This window comes from Anabrus simplex, chromosome 3, assembly GCF_040414725.1.
Source record: "Anabrus simplex isolate iqAnaSimp1 chromosome 3, ASM4041472v1, whole genome shotgun sequence".
Lineage (NCBI taxonomy): Eukaryota > Metazoa > Arthropoda > Insecta > Orthoptera > Tettigoniidae > Anabrus > Anabrus simplex.
In genome coordinates this window covers 233012404-233024568 of record NC_090267.1, presented here as the reverse complement: position 1 = coordinate 233024568, position 12165 = coordinate 233012404, and the positions used below count along the sequence as shown (strand labels likewise).

Below are 12165 nucleotides of genomic sequence, written 5' to 3'. Positions count from 1 at the left end.
GTGATATTCTGTAACAATATTAAGCATTCAGTTCCATGGTATTCTAAAGAGGTAACAATTTTTATGTTCCAACCAAAAGCTATGTCAAGCGCCGTGCGGTACCGTATGGTACCAGGCCCTCATTTAAAAACCAACGATTCAATTTTTAGAAAAATGACTTTTAAATGTTCTCTGATATGTGAATGCTGGGTATATTAAACAAAAATTAAAAAAAACGAAAATTGAAAACTCCGGCGTTCCCGGGTTAAATGTCAAACGATGCTGAGACACCAGCTACTCAGCGGGGTGGAGCTTGTAGATTTGTGGTAGAGGAACTCAACCCAACGGACATATTGCTCTGGGTGACCATGGGTACAGAGCAAATACCATATGACTTCATGGGGAAACCGGTCAAATGCCTTCTCTAAACCTAGAAAGGCCATATGGACTATTTTTCTCTTCTCTCTGTGCCTCTCTGCCAGGACAGCATGGATAGCATCTGTTGTTCTGCAGCCTTTAACAAAGCCACATTAGTTTGATGAAACAGTAATGATATTTCTAGGCATGCATCAATCACCCACTCAAAGAAGTTCATGGGGTGGCAGAAGAGACAATTGGGCAGTAGTTGATGCAGACAGTAACATCACCCTTCCAGGTTGATGGTATGTCACAGTCTTCAATGCATTTGTTGAAGAATTTTGGCAGAATTGCAGTTCCACATTGCCCCACAAACTTTAGCAGGGATGTCATCAATCCAGTTGTTTCAATGTTTTCCATTGCGCAGATGGCAGCTGCAACCTCAGCAGGCATGATGGTCTGAACTACACTCTGCACTCGATTGGCAGTGGAGGTAGTTGGACATGGAATTACAAACAACATTAAGTGTTCGAAGGAGTTGTCCACGTTTGTCCTTGATGTGGATGACATGACCAATATCTTCAGTGGCACAATGGCGAGATCTAGTGATCCAATAGATAGCATTGGCTCCTCTGGGTTGATCTAAAGGTTCATAGAAGTCAGGAATGAAATCCTTGATGTCTGCTACTGTTTGTTTAGTGACTCATTCCAAGGCGTGTTCACCAGCTTCATTACACATGCCAAACCGCATCTACCATGCATTCATTCAAAACTATCCCTTGAGTAGCAAATATGGCTTCTGAGGTCTCCATTGATTAACAGGTGTTCGCTGGTGTCAATAGAGTGGATGTACAACTCCATATCTGCCCAAAATCAATCTTGTTCTTCTACTGGGCATGCTACCTGTAGTACATAACAGATGATGTGTACTATTGTCGATCCGGTGACAACTCCAATGTCAATCAAGCGATCGGATATACAGTCTACGTAAGTGATGGTATCTCTCAATCGTTTGGAGACGACAACTGTCAAGCCATTTTGGCAGTATGTTGTGCCACAGTATAAGAGCTTTTGTCCTTCACCAATATCACAGGTTTTCGCATCTTTCCACTTTGTCTACTAGATACAAGCAATGTCTACCCGTTGTAGCTTGGGTGATTTGGCCAACTCACAGATGCTTCCAGTCACTGTTCCATCGTTGAGCCTTGATAATTTGGAAACTAGGCCTCACCTTTTTCTTAACCCGCTCCTGCTTTGGGCAGGTAGCCCTTGCACATTTCTCACACCGATCGGGTAACATCGGATTGCTGAAGGCTACAAGAAAGTAAAAAGTCCTCAGCACTCCTTGTCGTACGATGTCAGGATGTTAAAGATCACTGTTGGTATGTTTGGTGCCTACCTGATAAAAATCATTAACAACTCAGTCACAGGTCACCCAATAGAGTTTAAATTCACTACTGTGATCTGGAAGAGTAAAAGTCAAAAATGACACGGAGGCAGTCAACATGGCATCAGCTCAATATGCCACCACCCTGCGGCTGATGCATTTCAATTATTATTTTACTTGACACTTGTCACCAGGGCTAATACCTCTATTTGCAAATAAAGCATAATGATTGACTAATTAATTAATTAATTTCCTTTCTTGCATCTACAAGCAATTTCAAACACTTTCAAAGTGTAACATCTTTTGTTATTGTCCCGAACCCCTCCTCCTGTCAAATTTTCATACCCACTAAGGCTGACGGTTGAAGTACCCCCCCTCCCCCACCGACTGCTCCCTGGATCTGACCTTGGGTAGAGAATGAAAGGAAAATAGTCATACAATTAATGAAATAACTAAAACAGTGGAATTACTCTTAAAATAACATGATAAACATAATAGGATGGCATCATGAAGCATATTTCTGGCATGACCAAGTCAAACCAAGATAAAATATTCCCAAAATATAAAGCTTTCTAAACAACTTAAAGCTTTCCTTAGGCCCCATATTGAACATAAGACTAAATATAAGGATGGCTTGTTTACAAACCCTTGTTGTAATATACAATCTCAGGAGGAGGTGACTTCTTCTTGATTACTTGCTGAAATGAAAACAGGATTAATTAGAAAACAAAAATGTAGTTGATTACATTATAAAACATTTTCACAACCAACAGAACTCCAATGACTATGAAATAAAAAAGTTTAATGCATTAGATCACCAAAATAAAGAGCATGAGGCAAGAATGATGATTAGCAAAATTAGTGACTATTACTGATCTCAATGTACCTGAAAAATTAATTCCACTCTGTCGTTTATTTCACGAGTCAAGTCATTCAGTGGAAAAATATTGTCCAAGTTTTGGAATAAACTTTTCAAAGGCACTACTTAAAAAAAATCTAAAAATACACACACACATATAGAATTATACACTGTTATGCCTTTCAGCATTCAGTCTGTAAGTCTCTATGAATTTACTAAATGCCTCCACAACCCTCTATTCATAACTAGTTTCTGCTGCCTCTTACTTCCATATCTCTTATCTCTAAATCACCAGAAACTAAGTCTAACCATTGTTGCCTACATCTCCCTCTACTTCTACCACCTTCCATGACATGACTGAGTCCACTGTTCCCCTACGTAACCTATCTTCCTCCATTCGCCTCACATGACACCCCTACCACTGCGTATAGCTACATCAATTGAGTTCAATCCTGACTTAGCCTTTATCTCATCACTAGCTCATGTACCTGGGCTACGCTATGGAATTCTAGGTAAAATACCATACACGTTCTGATTAAGATTTAATTAGGCCAAAGGCAGGCATGTACACAAGTGGAGGCACATGCTTCCCTAGTGTACCATCATTGCATTGTCTTATATAGGAGGCTTGCAGTGGTGTCTCAACGGCGCACTAGTGCCAGCGTCTTGGAAAGGTGTAGCATTTCAACTGATGAACCCACTGCTACACAGAGGTGAAACACTGGTAATTTCATGACTGAAAAATCTTAAAGTTTAAAGAGCTTAAATGTTTTAAAGATTTAATTGGATGCATGGCTCTTAGCGTTACCTGAGAAACACCATGGGGAGGTCGGTATATGTTGCTTCTCATATAAAGCCAGAGTTGAGGAGTTTTCACTACAATGGTAGGCCCCATTTCCTAATGCTAGTCACAGTTGAGTTTGGGTGTTTTCATTATAATGGCAGTCCCTTTGCCTACTGTCAGTCACACTTGACTTTGGAAGTTCTCATTATAATGGCAGTGTCCCTTGCCTACAGCCAGTCACAACTGTATTGAGTAGTTGTCATTATAAACGCAGACTCCCTTGCCTATTGCAGTTCAAATTATGCCGTCCAGGGTTATTGCTGAAGTCACGATCCAGTTGGGGAGTTTTCGTTATAATAACAGGCCCTCTTGTCTACTGCCAGTCACAATCTATTTGGGGAGCGTTCATTAAAAGCCAAGCCCCATTTCCCACTTCACTGAGCAAGTGGCCACACGATTTGGGTCACGTAGCTGTGGAACGCGCATTCGGGAGACAGTGGGTTCGAACTCCACTGTAGGCAACTCTGAAGATGGTTTTCCATTTTCACACTGGGCAAATGCTGGGACTGTACCTGTGTTGGTGTGACATAAAGCAAAGCAAATTGTAAAAAAATAAATTTAAAACAACCTAATTCCAGTTACATTCGAGTCTGAGAGTTTTCATTATAATGCAAGGCCCTCTTGCCTACTGCTAGTCACAACTGACTTGGAAGAGTTCCTGTTATGATGGCAGGCTCCCTAACCTACAGCCAGTCACAACTAAATTCATTATAATGGCAGGCGCCCTTGCCTTCTGCCTGTCCAAGGTTGTTGGTGAAGTCAGGTTGCACGTTATAAATTTCATATTAGAGCCCGTATTGTAAAAGTATCAACTAGTGAAAATTTAGATTTTATAATTCCACCTTTACTGTAATTGTCTTTATTACAAAGACTACATTAAATTACACTCGTGAAACATGTTACGTCCTCTTATAGGACATCTTCAGTCACAAATACAAATACATAACATTAAAAATAAGGTGAGGACACATTAAAATAAGTGAATGCAAAGTCTTTGTATCCTGTGACGCGGCGTGAAAGCGTCTTGTCAATCTTCAATGTTCACACTGCACCATTTTAACATTGAAGATTGACAAGACACTATCACGCCGCATCACAGGATACAAAGACTTTGCATTCACTTATTTTAATGTGTCCTCGCCTTATTTTTAATGTTATGTATTTGTGACCGAAGATGTCCTATAAGAGGACGAAACATGTTTCACAAGTTTAATTTAATGTAGTCTTTGTAATAAAGACAATTACAGTATTGTAAAGGTGGAATTATAAAATCTAAATTTTGACTAGTTGAAGTCGGGTTGTTTTATAAAACTTTCTTCTTAACAACATTTTTCCTTCACACATGTGGCTGCAGAATCACAAAGCTGTCAGGAAAACTTACACATGAACAGGCTACATATAACACGCCAAGGGAAAGACAATCATTCCTTAAATCCACACCAGCAACTTTTAAAGACTGCTCCGAGTTTTGTTTATCACTGCGAAGCATTCTTTAATGGGAAACTGCAATCATTTGAATAGGAAGTTGTAGTTGGACGAAATGAAAGAAATGGAAAGGATAAAAACCCTTTCTCCCAAATTACATCCCATGAAGATGGTTGCTTCGATCACATTATTATGTGAAAACTTTACTTGCAGCCTGATGCTGTGACAAAGCTTACAAGATATCAGATTCCATAACAGAATTTTAGGTGCTCCAAATTTCAGACTGAGATTGTGAGGTTAAAAACCTGGTGGATTTAAAGTGTGGAGGAACTCCAGAAGATAGTGGACTACATCCTCTATCTCAACCGTGGAGTCCACAGACATATCGCACCATGTTAGTAGGAAGTTTGAATAATAAGGAATTATTGATGTTTGTTTCAGTGTTGTTCTTAGGCATGAGCATAGCTCAATTTGGCCAACAAATCAGTGCCGTACTTTAAGTAAGATAGGGAATAGGGGCCGATGACCAAGACGTTAGGCCTCTTTAAACAACAAGAATCATCATCAACATAAATAACAAAAACAGGAACCATCTCCCTTCGTGGATACGAACGGTGAGGTAGCATTATGCTGCCATAGCAATGAGCTCCATGCCTAATTGTCCGGATCCATGGCTAAATGGTAAGTGTGTTGGCCTTTGGTCACAGGGGTCTTGGGTTCGATTCCCGGCAGGGTCGGGAATTTTAACCTTAATTGGTTAATTTTCCTGGCACGGGGGCTGGGTGTGTGTGTCGTTTTCATGATCATTTCATCCTCATCACAACGCGCAGGTCGCCTACGGACGTCAAATCAAAAGACCTGCATCTGGTGAGCCGAAATTGTCCTCGGACACTCCCAGCACTAAAAGCCATACCATTTCATTTCCATGCCTAATGAATCCTATTATGGAAAATAGAGTCTGCTGTGAGAAACAGGAACTACAGTATACAGAAGCTGAAGGTAAACAGAAAGGAAAACCTGGTTGAACTATAGCACAGATGCCAAATTTCAAGAAAGGCAATTCGTAATGCAGCCGTTATGACACGACGGGGGGGGTGGGGGTGTGGCTGTGTAATTTTTTTCCCGATATCTTACTTACACATCATTGAAAAATCAATGAACAACATACAATTCAACCAGATGTAACATATTCAAAGACTGGCATATAAAGAGTGTATGATTCTTACCAGCTAAAGTAACAGGTGATCTGCAGTACATATCTGACGAGGGAACACATACATGTGTTTCACTCGGATTCGGTTGAAATTTGGTAGGAATATTCGTGGGAGGCAGTAGAATGCTAAGGTGAAAACTGCATGTCCCCAGCGCAAGTTTAAACGCCAAAATAGAACAAATAAATGGTTGTAAAATTAGAAGTGCTGCAGGAGTATCTGGGTGTGGCGGAGAGGGAGGGAGGAGCGAAGCAGCGGACATGAGCAGCGTATAGTCGGGCTGCTCGCTCGAGTCGAATGAATGACCACCCACCCCCATCCTCCCGGCCACTCTTCTTTACTACACTGCACTTCGCACATACCTAGTATCTTCCCGATTAGAAACGTCAAAGCAGATCAAGAGGTGCACATTGATTGGTCGTCCGATGAGACAACATTCTTACAATGACAGGTAAAATCTGACGTTCTTATAGTCATTTTTATGTATGGCGATTGTTTATTTACTTTAACCATGTATGGTAATAATTGATTTTTTACACCTAGATACAAAAAAACGCCCACTGCAGAAGTCATTCAGTCCGTGGAATGTAGTAGTGTGCCTTCAGAATTGTTTTGCAGAGTGTGAAAAAAAAAGACACCCCATTTTCTGAAGATGAAAGGAATTTGGGATTGGAATTACAGTAGAAGTCCGCTATAGCGAATACGACATATAACGAGAACTCCGTTATAGCGACGACTTTTTTTGTTCCTTCAAAATTCCTATATTAAACTGTGTATCGTCCTTCGGTTACAGCGAGAACCCTATCACTGGCGCATCCGTTATTACGAGCGATTACGCGCGCCCGATTTTTTCCGTTACCGATATTTATGCACCCCAGCGATGATATTGCATGCGATCGATTACCTTCGGCATCGTTTCCTCGCTATGTGCATTAGCGATTTCTCTCGTCGACATTCGAAGGCGATGTCGGAGTCGATTAGTAATATCCGTCGACAGCTGTCCCGTAAAGAAAATTCGAAATGAAAGAGAACATATTTTCGTAATAAATGCATAAATAACGTGTCCAATAACGGTTGTCAACTCGTTAAAAATTAAGGCTGACTAAACGACCGCTTAATTTTGAGGCTAAATACTGCAATTAAGTAAGAATGGGATACACCTCGAGATATGGCAGAGTGCTTAATTGATTTCATAAGTTAGTTTGTATTTTGTCGCGTCTGGTTAAATTACGGAAAGGCTGTTATGAAAATTTATAGCGAGAAAGGTATAATTTCTCTACCGGCGCTTGAAATATGTTTTCATCATACGTTTAGTACGGTTAAGTTAGGATACGTGACGCTGTTTGAATAAGAAAACTGAAACGTTTGCAACAAAATGCTATCGATTATCTTCGGTACGGTATAGTTTTCTCACTTTGTGCATTTGCGAGCTCTCTCGTTGACATTCAAAGGCGATGTTGGAGTTGATTAGTAATACCCATCGACTGCTGTTCTCTAAAGAAAATTCGAAATGAAAAAGAGGATAATAAGTTTTCGTAATAAATGCGTAAATGACGTGGCCGATAGCAGTTGTTAACTCGTAAAATTAAAGACAGAATAAACGACATCTTAATTTTAATGTTATATACGGAAATGACGTAAGACTGTCATACACCTCAAGATATGGCAGAGTACATCACTGATTTCAGAGGATATTTCATATCTTCTCGCGTCTAGTTACGGCTATTTACATGTAAATTTTTCGCGAGGAGGTTATTTCTCTACATGCTTTTCAAATATGTTTTCATGATAGGCTACACATACGGTTAGGTTAGATGACGCTGTTTGAAGAAGGAAGCTGAGGTGTTTTCCACAGAAATCTCTGGAGTGATACCGTATTTCTCCCAATCCAAGACTTTTTTTTTCTCAGTATCTCATGCGAAAACTCAAGGGTTGTTGCATTCGCGGCCTAACAGTAAGTTAATGGATACCACTTGTAACTACCGCGGTAACCACGCTGCTTCTTTTCACACGCGCACAGAACTCATTGACGACCGCTTCTTTACCACACATCGCTACCGGTTGTACAGTGTACAGTGCCTGTGTGTTTCTCAAATCTGCAGAATGGCATCAAAATATGCGACCCTTCGAATTCTTAGAAAAGCCATGGCTACTCAGTGGCAGAGTCTATTGTACTTGACGCTTAGTAAAATTAAGGTTTATAGAGAGCAAGAATATTTTCGTGATGGATAGTCGTATTGTAAAGATACGTGGAAAAGGTATTGCCGGCAAATTTTAAACAGGTTCTAGTCGATATTATGATGCCAAGTTTATGTTTATTAAACACTCGGAAATGTAGAGTAATTGTGCAGCCGCAAGAAAATACGGCATAGGCCTAACTAAAGCCAATATTTGGCGTTAGCGTGAAAAAAAAAAAAGCGAACCGGTACTGTACAAAAAATGCATTCAGTGGTCCGCAACAAGGACGCATTAAAGAAGTCGATGATGAAATTGTGAGGTATGTGCACGAAAAACGCAAGGGCGGTTGGCCATACCGTGGAGCAATAAACTCGTTCGTTGACTTTCAACGTTCGCGATTAGACCTATACATCGCTAGCCGTTTAATTTGGCCGCACCCAACAAGCGGGACGTGCGTGTAGCGGTAGCCGGTTATATCTGACGCTGCATAAAAGTAACAGTTTTATAGACAGCAAGAATAATTTCCTGATGGTTCGTTGTATTGTAGAGACGCATGGAATAGGTATTGCCGGAAAATTTTCAACGGGTTCTCTTCGGTATTATGATGCCAATGTTAAGTTAATGGTCCTTAAACCCGCGGAAATAAAGAATAATTCTGCAGCCGCAAAAAAATGAAATACGGCGTGACGAAAGTCAATGTTCGGCGTCTAAAAATGCGTAGGCTTGTATGATTTTACAAACTTCTTTTTGAGCCTGATTTAATTTTTTTGAAGGAAAAAGTTGGGTTAATCTTGGATTCGGAGGAATACGGAACTATATTTTTTTTCAGAATGAAATTAAACATACACTTTCACGTAGTATCGGATTACGAAAAATAGCAAACAAGTAAGTCGTAGTGTGGACATCATCTGCGGAAACGCAAGTTTTGAACAAACTGATTGCCGTTTCATACCGACTTCAAAGTGCACGAAGGGTTTTCCGATTTTTATACAAAAATCGTATATAACGACAATCCGTTATAGCGAGTAAATTTTTCGCGCCCATGAATTCTCGCTATAACGGACTTCTACTGTATATCGTAAGTAGATGAATGTATATATATATACACTTTTACGAGAAAAACAAGCGTTCACAGGAATTGTGTTCTTGTCTCCGTTTTACAGGTCTAATTGCCGACAGGGTTTTGGATACCGATATGACAGTGGAACTGGATGGCACATTGGATATGTCAGATGATGACTTTGATTTCGAGGAAGACAATATTGAAACACCGTTATTTGACCTTGTCTCCAAAAATGTTGCTCCTAACCCTGCATCCACAACAACGGCTGAACGATGCCTAATCCCAATAACTTATAAGAAGAAGGTCGTCGAATATTGGCGAAACAAAGGTGGGAAACAGAGGAGCTTCGCATCAGTGAAACACAGGTTTTGTAAATTAAAGTTCCGGCAAGAGCTTTACAGGTGGGAGCAACAACTGGAAAACGGTGGCACAATGGGAGAAAAAAATAAATTTGTTACGAAGAAGACTTATCAAAAGTTCAAAGAAAGTAGACAACGAAACAAATTGTTCAAGATATAAATATTAAAAAATGGGCCTTAAAGTACGCTCGTCTAGTTAATTACGACACGTTTCGAGCATCTCATCCCTGGGTAATGAGTTTTAAAAAGAAATTCAAAATTGGATCAAGAAAAATTTGCAAATTTGTATCTAAAAAGTACCAATTTGAACAAGAAGATACTAACTGTAACGCGACACTGTTTGTTGAAGAAGTGTCGCAATTAATAGAAAGTCATGGCCCAGAGTGCGTGTTTAATACTGATCAGTCTGGTTTTCATGAAGAGTTCCATTCTGGCAGGACCCATAATGAACGAGGAGAAAAAGTCGTATTAGCGGAAGCACAATCTATGAATTCACTAACTCATAGCTACACAATACAGCCAATAATTTCGGCAGATGGACAACTCCTGCCGAAGTTGCTAGTGGTGTTGAAAAAAAAAAAAAAAAAAAAATGGCAAATTTGGTCCTAATATAGAAAAAAACTATTTACCGCACCAAATGTGTACACTTTGCCTTCAAAGTCTGGAAAACTGACCAAAGAACTTTTACAGAGATGGTAACAGGATGTTTATTGTGAGCTAGTACCAGAATACAGTGTTTTAGTTCTCGATTCCTGGACTGGACAGAAAGAAGAAAATATTTTAAATGCTAAAATTGGGAGTAAGAAAATCATTAATGTTCAAACAAATCCGAAAGGAGCCACTGGACTTATCCAGCCGTTAGATGTTTTGGGCTTCCGCATTTGGAAGCAATTTATACTATTTTGTACGATTTAATTTTGTTAAACTGGTTAGACATCAAGGTACATTTAAGGAACAACATTTTTAAAAGTGCAATCTTTGACGCACAACCAGTTCTCCTCTCCGCGTTTTCGTAGCATATGGCAGTACAGTTGGTACAAATGTGGCTATGTTAACAAGAAACCTTCACAATTTGTTAATCCAGTCCATTATTGTTTCAAAGAAGAGCCTTCCTATAACCAATATAATACTTGTGAAAGCGACAGCGCTGTAAGATGTGCATGGTGCACACAGTATCTGTGCCTTGTACACTGTTTTTTGTAAACAATCACTATTGCACTAATTACAACGAGTAACAAGAACTCGGGCGTGAATTCTTCAAACCTTATTGGCATCGTTGTTCAAACATCGTCCTTTGTACACTTGTTTCATGTGCTGTTTTCGTATTTACGTTTTGCACATCTAATCGGGAAGTTAAGGGGAACGCGCTAACTATACGCTGCCTGGCTGCTGGCGCAACTCGACACAGCCCGGTTGGCTCACGTCTGCTGCTTCGCCAAACCCCGATACTCCCGCGGCACTTCTAATTTTACGACTATTTATTTGTTCTATTTTGGCATTTAAACTTGCGCTGGGGACATGCAGTTTTCACCTTAGCATTCTACTGCCTCCCACAAATATTCCTACCAAATTTCAACCAAATCCGAGTGAAACACATGTCTGTGTTCCCTCGTGAGTTGAGGTTGAAGGATAATTTCTTTTGTTGAGTACTGTAGTTGCTTCTTTAGCAGCTCATAGTTCCTGTTTGGTAAACGAAAACTGGTGACATGCTTTTTCTTTTGATATCATGTGCATCCTCTGCACTAACAGAGCACTTAACAGTTCGGAGCAAGGACTTCAGTCTTGTTCTTCCTCATCATGCGCATCTAAAAAATCGCGTCTACACACACTATAAAACACATGTGCATGAGATTTTGAGGAATGCAGTAAACAGGGCCATTCTTCCGAGTATTCCTCCCTAAATTTTTGAACTACTTTTGGTTTATTACTAGCATCACTAGTCATGGTAACGACATCAAACGTATTTTCCTGCACAAGAAATTGCTTCATTATTTCAAACCTTTCACATGTATATTTGGCAAGCAAAATTGCAATAAATACTTCAACAGTCACGCACACAGTACTCACAATGAAATGGAGTTTGTCACCACTTTGCCACCAAAACAAAGACAAAGGAATTCGCATACTTGCATGGGTCTGATCATGTGATGAACAAAGACAACAACTCCACAAGATATACCACTTCACAGGTGCCTATTTTTCTGGTACTGGAAGCACACACTGAGTTCGGCGCGTGAAAACTTGAAATATTCTCAAATGAGGGAAAGAAAGGGGTTTAAATGATTACCGAGAAATCTGAAAATAATATTCTGAGAATACAGGCTGTATTCCTTTGAGCACTTCATACACTTACAAGGGACACCTTTGACCTCGAACGCTCGGAACCGAACGCAACCATGCTTAGAATGACAAGCAATCATAAACAAAACAGTGGTGTGCGTCATTTCCATGCAAAACGTTTCATTCTACCTCAAGTAACATTTTAATGGAGAGAAACAAAGTA

General features: G+C 40.0%; 1 protein-coding gene across 2 annotated transcripts in view; it reads right to left on the bottom strand.

Annotated features, from left to right (window-relative positions):
- Positions 1 to 2227: 2227 nt before the first annotated feature.
- Sfxn1-3 (Sideroflexin-1-3) overlaps positions 2228 to 12165 on the bottom strand; it is a 115349-nt gene continuing 105411 nt past the window's right edge. For both annotated transcript variants that reach the window (XM_067142912.2, XM_067142913.2), the window contains exon 9: positions 2228 to 2421. In XM_067142912.2, the coding sequence (XP_066999013.2) occupies positions 2362 to 2421 (60 nt within the window). In that variant the 3' untranslated portion in view covers positions 2228 to 2361. The remainder of the gene's footprint in view (positions 2422 to 12165) is intronic.